General features: G+C 55.5%; 2 protein-coding genes and 1 long non-coding RNA gene across 3 annotated transcripts; 2 read left to right on the top strand and 1 right to left on the bottom strand.

Moving 5' to 3' along the window:
- The first annotated feature begins 232 nt into the window (after positions 1 to 232).
- LOC136022939 (protein-arginine deiminase type-1-like) lies at positions 233 to 6107 on the top strand. The gene is made up of 16 exons (XM_065696870.1): positions 233 to 442; positions 2043 to 2223; positions 2295 to 2367; positions 2441 to 2502; positions 2597 to 2714; positions 2801 to 2926; positions 3194 to 3372; positions 3448 to 3551; positions 3622 to 3733; positions 3811 to 3918; positions 4115 to 4263; positions 4393 to 4537; positions 4617 to 4710; positions 5002 to 5081; positions 5571 to 5699; positions 5778 to 6107. Exons 1-16 carry the CDS (start codon positions 351 to 353, stop codon positions 6009 to 6011), a joined length of 1986 nt encoding a protein of 661 aa, XP_065552942.1. The 5' UTR covers positions 233 to 350; the 3' UTR covers positions 6012 to 6107.
- A 1569-nt stretch (positions 6108 to 7676) lies between these two features.
- RCC2 (regulator of chromosome condensation 2) lies at positions 7677 to 17799 on the bottom strand. The gene is given in 15 exon segments (XM_065696865.1): positions 7677 to 8598; positions 9651 to 9728; positions 9866 to 9938; positions 10038 to 10143; positions 10224 to 10404; positions 11735 to 11749; positions 11751 to 11902; positions 12169 to 12283; positions 12563 to 12651; positions 12757 to 12888; positions 12991 to 13134; positions 14115 to 14208; positions 16380 to 16717; positions 17477 to 17551; positions 17628 to 17799. Coding segments are annotated over 15 exon segments (1854 nt in total). The 5' UTR covers positions 17785 to 17799; the 3' UTR covers positions 7677 to 8493.
- On the top strand, positions 17277 to 18080 carry LOC136022932 (uncharacterized). The gene is made up of 2 exons (XR_010616397.1): positions 17277 to 17571; positions 17652 to 18080. It is a non-coding gene; the product is annotated as an uncharacterized LOC136022932 (long non-coding RNA).
- Positions 18081 to 19841: the final 1761 nt, after the last annotated feature.

Below are 19841 nucleotides of genomic sequence, written 5' to 3'. Positions count from 1 at the left end.
AGCTCAGCTCCTGTGTCACACTGAATATTTTACAGCGTGGGTTTATGGGTGGTTGGTCACATCAGTGTCTCTTTGTGCTGAGGGGGAAAAAAAACACACCCCCGGGCTTCTTATAAAAGCAACCACCACCCCCCCCCCGTGGGTGTCTTGGGGTGCTTTTCCCCCCACACTGATTCATCCTCCATCACCGGGAAGCACGGCCGGGCATTGCTCACACCCAGCCCGGAGGCTGAAAGCCTGGAGGTGGGATTAAGCCAGGCTTTGGCTGATCTCCTCCCAGCAGCCAGGCTTTATAAATCCCCTCGTGCCACCCGTCACAGCACCCAAGGGTGCCCCAGGGGCCTGCCAGCATGGCGCAGCAGCGCCGCGTCCAGCTTTCCACCCAGCGTCCCACCAGCACCGTCTGCGTGCTGGGCACCGAGCTCTCCCTGGATGTCTGCGGGTAAGCTGGGAAGGGGGAAACACATTAAAGCCTTTTGCTTTTATCCCATTAATCAAGCTGATAAATCAGCTCAGGGCAAGGTGGGGGGAATGCTGCTGCTTGGAGTGTTTTTCCCAGGGGATGCTGAGCTCTGGCAAGACAGGGATGCTCAGAATTGCGATGCATCCACCAAGCAGTGATCCCTCCAAGGGGGATTTTTGGGTGCAACCCCCCGTGGGAGCGTTAAGTGATGCTTCAAGCTGAGTGTCACATCCCAGCTCCAGGGCGTCCTGCAATACGGAATTATTTCCCTGTTTCTGGGGAACATGGGGTGAAACCCCCGTGGAGCTGCTGGCCGGGGTGTCACCTCCCGGCACTGGGTGTTTCAGCTGCCTCACTGGCTCCAGCCCAAGTTCAAGTGCTTTTCAGCGGCTGCCTTTGCTTTTTGTTTCCTTAAAGCCCTGCCCGAGCTTCCTCAAACCCCAATTTGAGGTTTGATTTTCCTCTGACACATCCAAACCCACCACACCGCCGCTGCTGACAGCTTCCCATCCTCTCCCGCTGCCCCTGGGGTGGGTTTTGCCATGCTTCCCTCCTCACAGGTCGGGATTTATACTCCTTGGCCCATCGCCTGCGGTCTCTTGCACCGGGGAGGAGCCATACGAGCTGCAGCCTGCGCAGCCATGCACCGTTGCTTTGCTCTTAAGGGGATGCAACTGGTCAGGGCATGGAAATGTGACTATTGGAGAAGGCCAATGCCATAAAAACCAAATCCCAAACAGCTCCAAGGTTTTGCTGCGATGGGAAACTGCAGGATTTGTTGGAATTGCGTTGGAAGTTGTTGTTGCGTTTTACATCATTTGATGCAGTTGAATATTGCAAGGTCCTGCGTGTGTCGCAGGGTTTGTTGCAATGCGCATTGTGGGATTTGCTGCTCCTCCAGGATTTGTTGTCTCCAGCAGGATTTGCTGTAATCCCCTTTGCTGGGATTTGTTGCAGTTGCCTTTTGCGGGATTTGTCGTAATCACGTTCCGTAGGATTTGATGCATATTGAAGGACTTAGAGCACTTGCCTGTTGCAGGATGTGTTGCGCGTTGAAGGACTCGTTGCAGTTGCGTTTTGCACGACTTGTTGCTGTTGCACATTGCAGGACCTGCTGCTTATTGAAGGGTTTCATGGAGTCATAGAACCCCAGCCTGGTTTGGGCTGAAGGGACCTTAAAGCTCCTCCAGCTCCAACCCCTGCCACGGGCAGGGACCCCTTCCACTGGAGCAGCTTGCTCCAAGCCCCTGTGTCCAACCTGGCCTTGAGCACTGCCAGGGATGGGGCAGCCACAGCTTCTCTGGGCACCCTGTGCCAGCGCCTCAGCACCCTCACAGGGAAGAGCTTCTGCCTAAGAGCTCAGCTCAGTCTCCCCTCAGGCAGGTTCAAGCCATTCCCCTTGGCCTGTCCCTACAGGCCCTTGTCCAAAGCCCCTCTCTAGTGGTTACTCTGCAGGATTCCTTACCTAGTGCAGCATTTCCTGCTTGTGTCAGGATTTGCATCACCTGCGGATGCTCTCACACTGTAGCATTCCCTCAATGCCCCTTTTGGGGCTCTCACTTTGCTTTTCCTTTCCCAGGTCTGCACCCAAAGACGCCGTCACCTTCCACGTGCAGGGAACACCAGGAGTGAAGGTCTATGTGGTGCATGATACACAGAGCGTCAAGATGCCCTCCAGCGTGAGCCGCTGGCCCCTGGCCGCCGGTGCCGAGGTGCTGCTGTCCATGGATGCTCTCAGCAAGGACGTGGGTGATGAAAAGGTGGGTGCTGGTGCTCCCGCACGATTCAGCCCCACTTTGCATCATGCTGAGCATCGTGCTCCTTGTTGCAGGTCAGGATTTCCTATTTCGGGGAGGCCGGCGGGGTGCCCGTGGGCAGAGCCATGCTGTACCTCACCTGCGTGGGTAAGTGAGCGTGGGGAACCCCAAACCACGGTGCTGGTGGGGATGTGCCCCCTCAGCACCCCCCTCCCTGCAGAGGTCTCGCTGGATGCTGACACCACCCGTGGTGGGACGGTGAGCAGGACGCTGATGGATAAGGTACAAAGCAGGCTGGGAGCCCCCAAGGACTGCTGTGGCATGGGGAATGCAATGACTGACCCCCCCAGCCCTGCTTTGTCCATCCCTTCCCCAGGCAACGTGGACATGGGGTCCTGATGGGCACGGGGCCATCCTGCTAGTGAACTGTGACCGAGATGATCCCACAGCCAAGATGCTGGATAACAGCGACACCGCCATCCGCTCTTATGATGGTACCAGCACATCCCATGGAACAAACCTCCTTTTCCTACTTTTTGCCCCCCAGATTTCCCTTTCTTACACCCCTTTCCAACCGCAGACCTGAAGGACATGTCACAGATGGTGCTGCGCACCCGAGGGCCCCGCACCATCTTCACTGGCCACCGCCTCATCCTCCATGTGGACTATAGTGATGCTGATAAAGTCGGTGTTTTCTACGGCGGCAGTGAGTGCCCGACACTGGGGTTTGGGGAGGGGAAACACCCCTAATTACTGGGGTTCAAGCAAAATCCTTGCAGCACAGCAGGTACCACTTCTGCAGCATTCATCCTACATCCCATGCTGGAGTTTATCTGATGCACAGGGTGATGCTCCCCTCTGTGCATGATCCATGGGATCAGATACACCCTTTTGGAAAGGTTTTAGCAAGGAAAATAGTGCTAAAACGATGCAGAAAAGGAGGTTCAACTGCTTAAAGGGGTTGTACCCACAGATAGTGTTGCACTGGAGGAGTACAAGCATGTCCTGGGGGGCTCAAAGCTCGCCTACACCATCAAACCCAGCCGGCATCAGGAGGAGAGCATCTTCTACGTGGAGGGACTCGCCTTCCCTGATGTTGGCTTTTCAGGGCTGGTGGCTTTCCACGTCACGCTACTGGAGAGCCCGGAGAAGGTACCAGCAGTGGTGGGGTTGGGCTGAGCCATGGTGGAGGCAGCAGAGCCCAAATGCTGTTCCTCTGCCATCCAGGGGCTGCTGGAGACTCCCATTTTCACGGACACCGTGGTATTCCGCGTGGCTCCGTGGATCATGACCCCCAACACCGCAGCACCGCTGGAGGTCTTTGTCTGCAGGTGGGTGCTGGGTGGGTGGCCGCATCCTGCCTGATGCTGGGTCAATCCTATATCCCATTTCCCTTCCCAGTGTGGACAATAATGAGGATTTTGTGGCGGCTGTGGGTGCTGTGGCTGAGAAAGCCAAGTGCCCGCTCACCGTGTGCCCGCCGCTGGAGAACCGCCAGGACCGCTGGATCCAGGTGGGTGCAGGATGATGCCCAGCCCCAGCCCCACTGCAGCAGCTCCCTCCCATCTTCTCCATCCCTTCCTTCTCCAGGATGAAGTTGAATTTGGCTACGTGCAAGCTCCCCACAAGACCTTCCCTGTCGTCTTTGACTCACCCCGTGACCGGGGACTGAAGGATTTCCCTGTCAAGAGCATCCTGGTACCTCATCCCTTCCTTCTTGCTTCCCAGAATGCATGAAGCTTTGCAAATCCATAAAAAAATGTGACAAATCTCGTTTTTCCTGGCAGTTTTGGGAAGGGAAGAGCCAGCACAGAGGGTGATTTGGGAATGATGCACTTTGGATGCTTACAGACTTTTCCTTTTAACCTTTATCATCTTTTTTCCCCCTATCCAGGGTCCTGATTTTGGTTACGTGGCCCGGCAAGCACCAGAGGGTTCTTCTAGCTTGGATTCCTTTGGGAATTTGGAGGTGAGCCCACCCGTGACAGTGCAGGGAAAGGAGTACCCCTTGGGCCGCATCCTGATTGGCAGCAGCTTCCCCAGGTGAGATGCAGCTCAAAACAAAGGAAAAACACCCTCCAAAAAGACTTTTATGGACCATTCGAGATTGGATACAAGCAGAGCATCCCCTTGGGCACCCCAAAATGTCACCTCGCTCCTCATGCCCCCCAGGTTCGGTGGCAGGAGGATGGCAAAGGCTGTCAAGGACTTCCTCACTGCGCAGAAGGTGCAGGCACCGGTGGAGCTGTTCTCGGACTGGCTCGCTGTTGGCCATGTGGATGAGTTCCTCAGCTTCGTCCCTGCACCCGATCGGAAGGTAACGAGTCCCATGATGGGGAAGAAGTGGGGCGAAACCTTTATATCCCCCCCCGACCTCATCCCTTCTCCCTCCTCAGGGTTTTCGGCTGCTCCTGGCCAGCCCCAGCGCCTGCTACCAGCTCCTCAAGGAGAAGCAAGAGGAGGGCTTCGGCGAGGCAGCGATGTTCCATGGTAGGGGGAGATATAAAATAGGGCTCAGTGGGTTCATTTTCCCCTTTTTCCTGCAATGTGCAGCGAGATGGGTGGATGCACAACCCCCCCAAGCCCATCAGATGGGTGGGAAGTGCTGCCAGCAGCAAGGATGGGGCAAAATTGAGTATAAAGCCGTACAGATTTGATGTCTTGGGTTGGGATGGAGCTCACTGTAGTGACCCTGAAATGGGGGGAGCTCCTGGATCAGAGCCAGGAGTCTCATCCCAAATGTGTTGGGGGAGGAATTCCTGCCCAGTTATTGTGCTGCAGGGCTGGAAGGGGTGCCCAGGACAACCATAACCGAGATCCTGGCTGATGAAGGGCTCCGGAAATTCAATAGTTATGTGCAGGTGAGGAAGGGGAGCAGGGGGCTCCTTTCCACCCATCCCTATCCCACTCTGTATCCTTGCATCCCTCTGTCCATGCTTCCATTCTTCCCTCTGTCTACCCATCCTTCCATCCATCTCTCCATACCCTCATTCCTTATTGGCCATCCCTCTGTCCCCCCATCCACCCATCCCTCCGTTTGTCCATCCATTCTTCTCTCCAACTCTCTATTCCTCCACCCATCCCTCCGTTTGTCCATCCATTCTTCTCTCCAACTCTCTATTCCTCCACCCATCCCTATGTCCATCTTTCCAACCCTGTATCCCTCCCTCCCTCCATCCATCCATCCATCCATCCATCCATCCATCCCTCCCTCCCTCCCTCCACTTCTCTGTTCCTCCATCTAGCCCTTTGTCCACCCCTTCCTCCTTCCACCCATTCCTCCCTTCATCTGCCCATCCCTTTGTCCCTCCATCTCTTCATCCCTGTGTCCATCCCTCCCCCCCCCTCAGAGCTGCATCAACTGGAACAGGGACATCCTGAAGCGGTCTCTGGGCCTGTCCGAGCCGGACATCCTCGACATTCCCCAGCTCTTCCGAGGTGACACTGCCCATGGCGCTGAAGCTTTCTTCCCAGACATGGTGAGACCCTCAGCACCCTCCTCTCTGATGCAAACACCCCTTTTGGGTGGGAAACACTGGCTTTTGGTCTGGCTGCAGGTGAACATGCTGGTGCTGGGCAGGCACTTGGGCATCCCCAAGCCCTTTGGACCACAGGTGGGTGGGCAGTGCTGCCTGGAGGAACGGGTGCGGTCGCTGCTGGAGCCCCTGGGCCTCACCTGCACCTTCATCGATGACTACTTCTCCTACCATGTCCTCTCTGGGGAGGTCCATTGTGGCACCAACGTCCGCCGTAAGCCCTTTGCCTTCAAATGGTGGCACATGGTGCCTTGAGGTGGCTTCAGCCCCCGCATCCCTGTCCCCATCCCACAAGTGCCTTCAGCGGTGGTGGCCGTCAGCCTGTCCGAAATAAAGCAGGGCTGCAGGTTTCTCCTCTTGCTGGTGCAGGGTTTGTAGCCGGGGCCTCAATGGGAAGGTGTGCTCCCGGGGTGACTCTTGGTGGTGGTGGTGCAGCACGCGGGCATCGCGCTCCCGGCACAGCCAGGAAGTGATGATGGTTAAAGGGGGAGATGAAACATGGAGAGTGGGGTTATGGTGCCCTGGGTGCTGGTGCGGTGCTGCAGGTGCAGAGTGCACATGGGTATGTTCCAGAACATGTGTGTAAAGCTGTGTGCATGCCAGGAACATGTATCTACAGAATGCACATGCATGTGTGCACAAAACCATGTTCATGCACCAAAAAGCATTCACATGGGTGCACAAAACCATGTTCATGCACCGAAAAGCATGTTCATGGTGTACAAAACCATGTTCATGCAGAAACGTACGTGCGTGTGTGCACAAAACCACATTGATGTCCTAAAATGTGCATGCATGTGTACAGAAACATGCATATGCGCAGAAATACACATGCCTGTGCACACAAAACCATGTGAATGCACCAAAATGCACACGCATGCGTGCACAGATCCATGTTCATATGCTAAAACACATATGCATGTGTGCACAAGCCCACATACATGCATACAATCGCCTCTGCATGTATGCGCAGAGCTACAGGCATGCAGGAATCACTTGTGCATGCAAACCCACCACGCATGCACACAGGGAATCATGCCTGTGTGCCCCAAAGCCAAAGGCATGCACAGAGGCACACACATGTACACCCGTGTAAAGCCACATGCATGCATGAAACCATGCATGCATGCATGTCAATGCTCAGCTGTGTGTGCAGGATGTCTCTGCATCCTGCCTAATACAGGGCACTATGGAAAACTGGATGGGGAGGGAATATTTTGGGCTGGAGGGTGCTGTCCGCAGCAGGATGGTGCCCTCTAATGGTTTTGGCAAGGAAAAAGCATCCCCCTGCCCATGTCCTTTGGGTTCAATGCACTCCATTGAGCCCAGCTATCACAAGCAGGGGGGAGCGGGGGGTGTAGACAATGACAGCCTTTATTTAAACATTTCCTCCAAGAAATATAAAAAACCAAACCATGAAGAAGACAATTCCAGCACTAACCCAGGCCCTGCTGCTAAAGGACGCGGCATTCCCACATCCTCCTGCCTTGGGATCATGGTTCCTTCCCGGAGCCTCCTCTGACCCGTGGCCGGAAAGGGGAGTTTAACCAGGCTAAAACCATGTCGCTGTCGGGCAGGATGGAGCCAAAATGATGCTTTTTGGAGGGATAAAACTGGGGCTTTGGGTGATTTCTTCACCCCGTTTTACTGGGGTTGTGGCTCTGCTTGTGCCACAACCCCCCAAAAATGACTATTGCTAAAAACGTGGAATATTTCATTTTTCCACCCAACTGCAATCCCAATCCTGGATCTTTGCTCTCTAACAGCACCCCCCCCTCCCCCAAAACAACCCCCAGTCCCAAAGGAAACAAAAAACCCACTTTGTTTTACTGCAAAACTCCCCGAACTGGGGCAAATGCTGCCCCTGAGCCCCCCCAACCCCCCCCAATAACTCAACCCCTAAAAAGACAGAACTCAAAGTCAAAACCACCCTTGGGTTGCGCGGAGGCAGAGCCAGGCTCTGCTAAAGGCACCTCGTTTCTCCAGCACAGTGCACAGCGTCGTAGGAGGGGCTTTGGGCTTGAGACCAGGCAGAGTGAACAGTAATTAAACCCTAATGAATCAGTAATGCCAAGAATGAGCTTTTAGGGGCTCCCCTCTTCATACCTGAGATCTCCCTGGGGTGGGCAAGGGCTGCGATAGCTGGAGGGGAGCCCCAAAAGGATGCTGGGGATGGGTTTGACCCAGTGCAGGGGGGTGAGATCTGTATCCTGAATCCCTCCGGGAACAGGGATGCTGGAACAGGGGGGGACCCCCCAAAATGAAAGCACCCAAAGCAGAGGGAATATGGGAAAAATGCTAAAAGACTGGGATATTAGAGGGGGAAAGAAGCGTTTTGCTGCTGCTCTTCAGGTCCCCAATGGTATCCCGAGCCCGCAGCCAGGGAATGTGGCGCAGCCAGGGAATGTGGAGCTGGGAAAAGGGAAAATAAAAAAAGTGGGGAAAAAAATACAAATAAAAATCAAAATAATTACAAAAAAAAACCCAACACCCCCCCCCCCCCAAAACTAAGCCTGGATGTGCCAAAAGATCCTGCTACGGTCGGAATGCAGAAAGCCATGGGAAGGGGGAAATAAACCCCCCCCCAGGCTTCGGGAATGGGGTAACAGGTAGTTAAATCCGTGGCTGGCTTGGAAAAGCGGGCTTTGGGGGGGTCCTGGTGAGGTCTGGGGGTCCCGGCTGGGTTTTGGGGGGTCCTGGCTGGGTTTTGGGGGGGTCCCGGCAGGTTTGGGGTCGCTCAGATGGTGCGGGGGTTGTACTCGGGCAGCTTGCGCAGCTTCTCCTTCTCGGCATCGGTCTCGTCGCGGGCGATCACCAGGGAGTGGGCATAGCCCATGGCCACCTGCGGGAGGGCAACGGGGAAACTGAGGCACGGGGCCACGCGCCTCCTGCCCCCCCCCTTCCATCCAGGGCCATGTCTGAGCACCCCATCACTGTGATGAGCTGTGCATGGCCTCAGCTGACCTGTTTATGTAAGGGGAGGCTCCCACACACCCTGCCTCCGGCACCCCACGGGTGTGATGAGCCACATACAGCATCGGCTGCTGTATGGCTTTAAAAGGGCCGCCCCCACACCCTCCCTTTAATGCATCCCATGGGTGTCACGAGCTGTGTACGGCCTCAGCCCCCCTCTTTATCTAAGGGGAGGCCTCCACACATCCTCCCCTTTCGTGCCCCATCACTGTGCTGAGCTGTGTATGGCCTCAGCTGACATTATTTACTTAGAGGGGAGGCTCCCATGTGCCCTCCCTTCAGCACCCCATGGGTGTGAGGAGCTGGGTACTGCCTCAACTGCTGTATTCATTTAATGGGAGCATCCCCCACCTCCCTTTAGCATCCCACGGGTGTGATGAGCTGTGTGTGGCCTCAGCTGCTGTATTGATTTAAGGGGAGGCTCTCACATGCCCTCCCCTCCAGCACCCCATGGGTGTGAGGAGTTGTCTCCAGCCTCAAATGACATTTATTTAAGGGGAGGCCCCCACACACCCTCCCTGCAGCACCCCATGAGTGTGATGAGCTGTATACAGCCTCAGCCACTGTAGCTATTTAAAGGGGGCCCCACACACCCTCTAATGCATCCCATGGGTGTCATGAGCTCTGTGCGGCCTCAGCCGCCCTCTTTATTTAAGGAGAGGCCTCCACACACCCTCCCTTCAGCGCCCCATGGGCGTGATGAGCTGTGTACAGCCTCAGCCACCGTATTTACTTAAGGGGAGGCTCTCATGTGCCCTCCTTCCAGCATTCCATGTGTGTGAGGAGCTGTGTATGGCCTCAACTGCTGTATTTATTTAAGGGGAGGCCCCACACAGCCTCTCTCCAGCACCCCATGGGTGTGATGAGTTACGTACAGCCTCACCCACTGCAGTTATTACTGGGGGTTCCCCCCCCACTCACCTGCTCTGTGTAGATCCCATCCAAGGTCTTTACCTCTTGGGCAGCTGTTGAGGATTTGGGCTTGTGGTCCCCGTAGCCCTGTCAAGTACATCCCATGGAGAGGGGGGGGGAAAAATCAGTGCAGGAGTTGTGGGAAGCACCCAGTCCCTCCCACTAGCGGCTGAGGGGGGGTTTGGGGATCAAGGGGTTGGGGGTCCCCACTAAACCCTTCTCACCAGTTCCCCAAAGGTGGGTGAGGGCCCCCAGCTGATGGTGCTCTCATCTGCTGCTACAATGATGCTGCTCTTCCTGCAGTGGATGCGAGGCAGGGTGACCCCGTGTCCCCCCATTCCACCCCACACCCCAAACGCCAGGCAACTGGGGTGGTTTGGAAGGGGCTGGACTTACCCACAGGCCAGGCTGCGGATCTTCCAGCCACAGAGGTCCTGCACAGCTTTAGGGTACATGGTGGACTCCCGGGAGGTGTTGGTAGCACCCCAAAAGAACAAGCCACCTGCAAACCCCAACATCACCAGTCAAGGCACCCCCAAACCACCCCAGATTGATGCTTTAGACCCCCCCCCAAGGCCTGACCTGTCTCGCTGACGGCGAAGGAGCACGTGTAACCAGCGTAGATCTGCGCTGCTCCGCGCCCCGGGAAGTCGAAGAGCTTGACCAGCCGAGGCACCATCTCGTCCTTCTGCTCGGCGTGGCCAAGGCGCCCGTAGCCCCCAAAGCCCCAGGAGAAAACGCGCTTCTGAGAGTCCAGGACGAGCTGGAGATGGAGAAACATCACCTCTGAGCGTGAGCAGCTGAGACCCAACCAGCTCCGTGCAGGGAAAGCTGCGGCAGCCACAGCAAACGGCATCGACGGCAGAGTATGGCAAGTGCTAGATGCAGGCTGCAAATGTCAGTCCTTAAATGCAGGCTGGAAGTATTTATACTTATATGCACAACACGAATCTCTATCCATAAATGCACACTGCGAAACTTCATTCTTAAATGCAGGCTGCAAATCTCAGTCCTTAAATTTGTGCTGCAAATCTTCAGCCTTAAATTCATGCTGCAAATCTCTGTCCTGAATCGCAGGCTGCAATCTCTGTCCTTGAATGCAAGCTGCAAAACTTTATTCTTAAAGGCAGGCTGCAAATCTCAGTCCTTAAATTTGTGCTGCAAATCTCAGTCCTTAAATGCAAGCTGCAAATCTCAGTCCTTAAATGCAGGCTGCAAATCTCAGTCCTTAAATGCAGGCTGCAAATCTCAGTCCTTAAATGCAGGCTGCAAATCTCAGTCCTTAAGTGCAGGCTGCAAATCTCAGTCCTTAAGTGCAGGCTGCAAATCTCAGTCCTTAAATGCAGGCTGCAAATCTCAGTCCTTAAATGCAGGCTGCAAGTATTTATACTTATATACACAACACAAATCTCCATCCATAAATGCACACTGCAAGTCTCTATGCTTATATGCACACTGCAAAACTTTATCCTTAAATGCAGGCTGCAAATCTCTGTCCTTGAATGCAGGCTGCAAATCTCAGTCCTTGAATGCAAGCTGCAAGAATGTATCCTTAAATTCATGCTGCAAATCTTAGTCCTTAAATTCATGCTGCAAATCTCTGTCCTGAATCACAGGCTGCAAACCTCAATCTTTAAATGCAGGCCTCAAATCTTTAGCCTGAAACACACACTGCAAGTATTTACACTTACATGCACAACACAGATCTCTATAAATGCACACTGCAAACCTTTATCCTTGAATGCAGGCTGCAAACCTCGACCCTTGAACACACCCCGCAGATCTTAAGCCTTAAAAGCACCTTGCAATACCTATCCATAAATCCACAGCACAGAACTTAACCCTTAACTGCAGGCTGCAAATCTTCATCCTTAACGTGCCTGCTGCAGAACCTCCTCCTTAAAACGCACGCTGCAGATCTCCAGCCTCAAACATGCGCTGCAGATCTTTATCCTCGCAGGCACCCTGCGGATCTTTATCCTCACATGCACCCTGCTAACGTTTATCCTTAAAAGCTCAAACAAGCGTTTCCCCTTCAATCCAGGCATCCTTTATCCATGCCATTCCTCAGTGCTGCTGCAGCCAATGCCTACCGTGTGGTTGGCCCCCGCACGCCACGTCCCGCACCACCACGTTGGGGACGGGCAGGATCTGCCCATCTTTGGTCTTCTCGATGAAGATGGCCACGCGGCGCGGCACCAGCTCGCAGTCGTACTCTATCCGCTGCGCCCGGGCAATGAACTTCCCATCGGAATTATGCCCTGGGGGGGGGATGAGTACTGGAATGAACACGGGGTATCCCCAGCCCCGCATCCCACTATTCCCAAACCAGCTGCATTAATCCCCTTCTCTTGCAAACCCCTTTTTATTCGCAGCTCCCACCCCACTGCTTTTGCTGGAGGTGAATGGGAGGAGTGATGCTTTGCTTGCCCAGATGGGGAACCAGAGGCAGGGAGCTTTTCCCCCCTCTCCCAACCCTATAACAGCCCAAGGAATTAGCAAACCCCACCCCAAAAGAGCACCGTACCCAGCTGCCCATACTCAGGGCACCCGAAGGAGTAAAGGTTTCCTTTGCAGTCCATGATCATGCTGAATTCGGCACCACAGGCCAGTTTGGTGATGGGCTGCCCGTTGTACATGATCTGCGGGAGAAGCCAAGAAAAGGGGCTAGGAAAAACAAGCAGGCAAAGGCAGAAAGCTGATTTGCCATGCAGAACCCCCCAAATTCCTCAAATCTGGGGGGGTTATTTTAAATCACTGCTGTTTGCTCTCCAACTGCAGCTGCAAACGGATCTCTCCCACAGTGGAATGCTCCGAAAGGGGTTTGGGCTCTGCTAAGGCTATTTTTCAGTGGAAAAAAAACCCAAATCTGCTGTCTTTTCACCCAAGGTGAGGGAAAGCACGGGAAGGGGCAGTGATACCTGTGTGGGGCTGGGCACGGCGTCTGTCTGGTTCCCCAGCCCCAGCTGCCCCATTTTATTCTCCCCGAAGGCAAACACGGAGCCGCTCTCTGCAAGGCAAAAAACCCAACTGAACACCCAAAAAGCAGTGGTGTTTGGGGCAAAATGAGCCGATTTCAGCCAACTGATCCTAAACACGAGAGGGTTTTCCTTACCTGTGAGTGCCAGGGTGTGATTCCGACCACAGGCTGCCAGCACGATGGCTTCACCCCCCAGCACCTCGATGAGCTTCGGCGCTTCCACCCGCTTTGTGTCCCCATGGCCCAGCTGCCCCTTTTCATTGCGACCTACCCCAAAATCAGTGTTTTTTGCAGCCAAATGGGAAGACGAAGCCCCCTGGTGTGCCCGAAGGGGGGGCTGGGGGTGGTTTTGGGGGTACCAGTGCTCACCCCAGCTCCAGAGCTTGCCCTCGGTGGTGATGAGCAGGCTGTGAGCAGCGCAGGGTCCCGACACCACGCTCCGCACCTGAATACCTGAGAGGCACCCGTACCTGTGCGGCCCCCACAGGTTCTGGCCCAGATTCCGATAGGCAACTGTAAAAAGAACCCGAAACAACCCCAAAAGCATTAATTAATGAACCAATAATTACATTTAAGTGCATCCAAAAGGAGCAGGGAATGTATAATTCAATTGAAATGCATCAAAAATCAGCAAGCGCCTTCCTTTGGCTTTGGAGAAGATGGGTGCACCCCAAGTTGCGGCCCATCTTACGATACGCAACTGCAACTTCCCCTCCCAATTAACCAAAGAATCAAGCCTAAACGCACTAAGAATAAGCAGAAACAAAGCAATGAAACCAAAACACACTAAAATGCAGCAGGAAAAGTAATGAATTAGAAATGCCCCCCGAAATGAGCAGCGCCTTTAGTTCACGTTGCAGGGGATGCGGTGCCCCTCAACTGAAGGGGGCCTATAGGGATGCTGGGGAGGGACTCTTCGTCAGGGACTGCAGTGACAGGACAAGGGGTAACGGGTTCAAACTGAAACAGGGGAAGTTTAGATTGGATCTAAGGAGGAAATTCTTTCCTGTGAGGGTGCTGAGGCGCTGGAATGGGTTGCCCAGGGAGGTTGTGAGTGCTCCATCCCTGGCAGTGTTCAAGGCCAGGTTGGATGAAGCCTTGGGTGGGATGGTTTAGTGTGAGGTGTCCCTGCCCATGGCAGGGGGGTTGGAACTGGATGATCTTGAGGTCCTTTCCAGCCCCAACTATTCTATGATTCTCTGATTCTGGCCTCGGCTGCAAGGTGCGGCTGTAAAACAGCCCCTCCGAGATGCTAATTAATAAAAGCAATTAAACAGAAACGCATTGGAAACGAACAGGACCATTCATTCCCTACGAAGGCATCAAGCAGCAGCAATGCCTCTGTTTCGCTCCGCAGGAGCCCCAGGCGCTGGCCCTGACTGCAGCAGGATCAACCCGCAGGTACCAATTCAATCACAATTAACCAGCAATTAACAACAGTGGGGTGGGAAACGCGACCCAAGGGGCGAGCTGGGCACAGGCAGAGCCCTCACCTTGCTGCTTAGGCACTTCCTTGCGGCCGATCAAGTCCCAGTTGGTGGCCCCGAAGATGAGGAGCTGCCCCCGGCTCTTGGAGCCCTCGAGCTTCTGCAAGGAACCAGGAAACCATCAGTGACCCAGGGACAGGGGACACGGGGGACAGTGGGGATGTGGGGGACACAGGGGACATAGGGAAACATCAGGGACAGGAGGGACTGGGAGGACACAGGGGACATTGGGGATGGGGAGGACATGGGGGACTGGAGCACACAGGGGACATGGGGGACATTGGGGATGGGGAGACACAGGGAAACATCAGGGACATGGGGGACATTGGGGATGGGGAGACACAGGGAAACATCAGGGACATGGGGGACATTGGGGATGGGGAGACACAGGGAAACATCAGGGACATGGGGGACATTGGGGATGGGGGGGACATCTGGGACATGGGGGACAGGGAGGACACAGGGGACATTGGGGATGCGGGGCACATGGGGAAACATCAGGGATATGGGGGACATCGGGGATAGGGGGGACATCTGGGACATGGGGACATCAGGGACATGGGGGACTGGGAGGACACAGGGGACATTGGGGATGGGGGGGACATAGGGAAACATCAGGGACATGGGGGACTGGGAGCGCACAGGGGACATGGGGATCATCAAGGATGCAGGGGACATGGGAGACATGGGGACTATTTGGAACATGGGAGACATCAAGGATGAAGGGAACATGGGGGACAACAGGGACGTGGGGGTAGGGACATGGGAACAAAAGGGATGTGGGGACATGAGGAACATCAGGGACATGTTGGACACTGGGGATGTGGAGGAACATGGGGGATACCAGGGATGTGGGGGACAAAGAGGATGCAGGGGACATCTGGGACAGAGGGGACGTGGGGACACGAGGCACATCAAGGACATGGGGGACACACTGGGGATCTGAGGGACATGGGGGACATCAGGATGTGGGGGGCACTGGGAGACGTCTGGGATGTGGAGGATGTGGGGAACATGGGGGGAAATCTGGGACGTTGGGGATAAGGCAGATGCAGGGAACGCTGTGGACAGGGGGGATGTAGGGACACGGGGGGGGGGGACACCAGCCCCAAAGCCAGTGCACCCCATTCCTCTGTAACCCCGGCTCTGGGGGGGCAATGAAGTGGCTCAAGAAGGGGGAGCACTGTCATGGGGTGCAAAAGAAGGGGTGTGACTTTGGGGGTGCAACTTGGGGGGGGGGGCTGGGGGCACATGATGAAGGTGGGTAAAGGGGGGGTGCATTGGGGGGGGTGTTGGAAGGTGTTAATGGGATGCATTAAGAGGTACAATAAGGGGGGTGCAATGGGGGTGCATGGGGAGGTACATCATGGGGTGCTCTAGGGGAGGGCTGTAAGAGGGTGCAATGGGGGGATAGGATGGGGGTACAATGGTGGGATGCAATGGTGGGGGCATTGGGGGGGCTAAGGGGGTGCCATATGGGGTATTACGGGGTGCAATAGCGGGGTGCATTGGAGAGTGCATGGGGGGTTCAGTGGGGGCTGCAATGCAGGGGTACAAGGTGGGGCTGTACTAAGGGGTGCATTAGGGGTGTGCAATGGGGGGACTGCATTGTGGGTGCAAGGGGGTATAAAGAGGTACAGAGGGGTATAAGGGGGTGCTGGGGGGGTACAAGGAGAGGTTACAAGGGGGGGTATGAGGGGGTACAGGGGGGATGAAGGGGAGACACAAGAGGTGTAAGAGGGTACAAGGGGGAGTTTCAAGGGGGGGAGCTGCTGGGGTACAAGGAGTGTGCAGGAAGGTACAAGGGGGGGTACCAGGGGGGTGCTGGGGGTCCAGGGGGGTAAAAGGGGGTGCAAGGCAGGGTTACAATGGGGGGTGCTGGGGGTACAAGCAGAAGTTACAAGGGGGGGCCCCAGGGGGCACAAGGGGAGGTTCTGGGGGACACGAGGGGTTCTGGGGGTACAAGGGGGGGTTCCGGGGGGCACAAGGGGGGGTTCTGGGGGTACAAGGGGGGTCTGAGGGGTGCAAGGGGTGGGTCCCGGGGGGCACAAGGGGGGTTCCGGGAGTACAAGGGGGGTTCCGGGGGGTACAAGGGGGGTCTGGGGGGTACAAGGAGGGGTTTCGGGGGGCACAAGGGGGGGGGGTTCCGGGGGCACAAGGGGGGGGTCCGGGGGCACAAGGGGGGGGTTCCGGGGGGCACAAGGGGGGTCTGGGGGGCACAAGGGGGGGTTCCGGGGGGGCACGGGTGCTCCGGGGGCGCCGCTCCCTCACGATGCGCTCCTTGCTGTGCTCGGGCTCGCAGATGACGACGCTCGGTCCCCGTCCCGCCGCTCCCGCTCCTCCTCCTGCCCCGCCGGGCCTCCCGGGCCGCCTCCCGCCGGGGCTCCCGTCCCGCGGCCGCCGCTCCCGGGGCGCCTCCTCCTCGCTGCTGCCGCCGCTGCTGCCGCCGCCTCCGCCTCCTCCTCCGCCGCGCTCAGGCCGCGGCCTGCGCCGCGCTCCCGCAGCCGGGCCCGGCCGCCGCCTCCCCCCCAGCGCCGCCGCCGCCGCCGCCCCGTTCCCCGGGGCCGCTTCCCAGGGCGGCCCCGCCGCCTTCCTGCGGGGCATGGAGCCTGCGGCGGGAGCCGCCGTCACCGCCAGGCCCGGCCCGGGGGGGGGGGGAACAAGGGGGGGCCCCCCCGGACCCCAACTGCGCTTGGGGGAAGCGGAAAGGGGGAAACGGGGACAAAAGGGGGGGGAGGGAAAAGGTTGGGGGGGGGGGATTTGGGGGGCAAAGGGGGGGTGTAAGGGGGGGTGCACTGGGAGGGGGCCGGAAAGGGGCGATTGACGGGGGGGGGGGGTGCAAAGAGCGTGTTTGTAAGGGGGGGGCAACAAAACGTCCCGCAGACAACGACCCCGCCCCCCAGCAGTGCACGGGGGGGAGGGGATCGTGTTGGGGGTCCCCGCTCCCCCCAAACCCCACCTGCTCGCGGGGGGGCCCCGCTTGCGCTCCGGCCGCCGCTGCCCTTTGCTATTGGCTTGGGTTGGCGGCGGGGGGGGGGGGTGGGGGTGGAGGGGTTGGTGTTGGGGGAGGGGGGAATTGGGGGTGGGGGTGGGGGGGGTCCAAACCCAATCCCAGCCCCTGCGCGGCCCCGCTTTCTCCTTCCCCCCCCCCCCCCCCTTAACTCCCCTTTATTATGGCCGGGAACAATGGGATCCCTGTCTGGCCCCAGCACCACGTGGATCCGCCTTCCTTCTCCTTTCTTCCCTTCCCTATTCCTTTTCTTTCCCAGGATTTTAAGCCCCCCCCCCACCCCCCCCCATCCCTTTTTTCCCCTCCTCCTCCCCCCCCCCCCCACCCCCCTTCCCCTTACCCCCCCCCATATCCAAACCTGATTTTAGGGCGATGGGCGCAGCATAAAGCAAGCAACAACCCGGGGCCTTTGCAATGTTTGTGCTGGTGTTTCCTGTTGTAGAGAAAAAGGAGGTAAATCTGCCCCTTTCCTTCCCGTTCCCCTTCGCCCTCCCTCCGCGCCCACCCACCAGATGCACTTAAAATGTAAATAGGAGCCTGCAGCGCGAAGGCTGCGGTACAAAACAGAAACACATGTACGGGCAGGAAGGGGAAGGGGGGAAAAAAATCGCCCTGCTTTAGGGAAGGAAGAGGCTGCAGGGTCCGGCTCCGCACGCACAGCTCCATCTTTAGGACAGGAAGACTCGGCGAGCACGGGAGCGGAGGAGGCGAGGGAGCGGCGAGGGGGTTTCGCGGAGGGGAGAGCACAGGAGTGGGGTTGGAAGGGGGAAATGGGCTCTGTTGCAAAGGGATCCCCCCCCCCCCAATGAGCACGTTGCACTTAGTGCAAAGGGGTTTTCTCCCAGGGAATAAATGGACATGTTGCCTTGATTGCCGTGATTTTTCCCTATAAATAAATAAATGTATGTATTGCCTTTATTGCACTGATTTTTCCTTATAAATAAATGTACATTTTGCCTTTATTGCGCTGATTTTTCCTTATAAATAAATGTACATTTTGCCTTTATTGCACTGATTTTTCCTTATAAATAAATGTACATTTTGCCTTTATTGCGCTGATTTTTCCTTATAAATAAATGTACATTTTGCCTTTATTGCGCTGATTTTTCCTTATAAATAAATGTACATTTTGCCTTTATTGCACTGATTTTTCCTTATAAATAAATGTACATTTTGCCTTTATTGCACTGATTTTTCCTTATAGATAAATGTATATATTGCCTTTATTGCACTGATTTTTCCCTATGAAATAGATGGACATGTTGCCTTTATTGCACTGATATTTCCTTATGAAGTAAATGGACATGTTGCCTTTATTGCAGTGATTTTCCCTTATAAATAAATGTACATTTTGCCTTTATTGCACTGATTTTTCCTTATAGAGAAATGAATATATTGCCTTTATTGCACTGATTTTTCCCTATGAAATAAATGGACATTTTGCCTTTATTGCACTGATTTTTCCTATGAAATGAACTTGGTATATTGTCTCTATTGCAATGGGTTTCTTTTTCCCTATGAAATAGATGGACATGTTGCCTTTATTGCAGTGTCCCCCCCAGTAAATAAGTACGCTCACTGCTGTTGTTGCTGAGTGGTTTTTTCCCCCCAAGAAATACACATTTTGTGTGATTTCCTTTATTGCAATGTGGTTTTTCCCTGAGAAGGAAATGTCCAGATTGGCTGTTTTGCAGTATTTCCGTGTGTCGTGTCCCGTCCCCCCCATAAATGAATGTCCGTTTTGCCTTCATTGCAATGGCGTTGCAAAGCAAGGAGCACTTCTCCCTGTTTTACAGGGGCAAAGTCACGTTCATCTCCTTGCAAAGCAAGGGAAGATTCCAAGGAAGCTGTGGCTGCCCCATCCCTGGCAGTGCTCAAGGCCAGGTTGGACACAGGGGCTTGGAGCAAGCTGCTCCAGGGGAAGGGGTCCCTGCCCGTGGCAGGGGTTGGAGCGGGATGAGCGTTAAGCTCCCTTCATCCCAAACCATTCCAGGATCCTATGGATATTTGATGCATTTCCACTTTGCGATGCATTTTGAAATGTGAAGACCCAGCCCCACAGGATGCTGGTGGGCACCATTTGCAAAAGCCACCATGGAATTCCCAACTGCTGGAAAACCCTGGTGGGACTTCAGAACAAGAGAACTGCCTCGGTGCTTTAAAGGGGATAAATAAATGAACATCTACTCACCAAATCATCCACGAAGCATCTCAGCGCGGCAAACTCCGATGCTCCGGCTGCGTTTGGAAGATCAAAGGTTGGATGGGGTAAAATCTGGGATGTATTCCCAAGGGAAGGAGGGAAAGAGGCGCCTCAGACCTTCAGCATCCCAAAAAACTGGTGGATTTAAAAGGGTTTTTGCTGCTGAGGAGTAATTTGGTGGTGAGGATTCCTCTCGCCTATGGGATGTGTTGCAGCGTGCAGCCTGAGCTCCCGGCCAAATTCCCCTCCCAGGCACCTACTTGCCCCTTTCCCTGAAAATTTGGGATATTTTAGGAATTCCTTAGCAGCTTTCAGCCCTAATTCTGGCCAAAAAAAGAGACTTAAAAGCATTGCTCCCAAGTAGCAGACGGGGGACTTGGTTTATTTAGGGGTTTGCCATGATACCGATAGCAGCATGGTGCAACTCCAACGCTGCCAGGGCTGCAACCTGGGCTGTTGTTCCTAAAAATGGGATTTTTTCCCCCCAGAATGCCCACTGGGTTGGACAGGGTGGATGGGA

The sequence above is a fragment of the Lathamus discolor genome, chromosome 16, assembly GCF_037157495.1.
Source record: "Lathamus discolor isolate bLatDis1 chromosome 16, bLatDis1.hap1, whole genome shotgun sequence".
Taxonomy (NCBI): Eukaryota; Metazoa; Chordata; class Aves; order Psittaciformes; family Psittacidae; genus Lathamus; species Lathamus discolor.
Note: the sequence above shows the minus strand (reverse complement) of the source record. Positions and strands in the feature narration are given on the sequence as shown.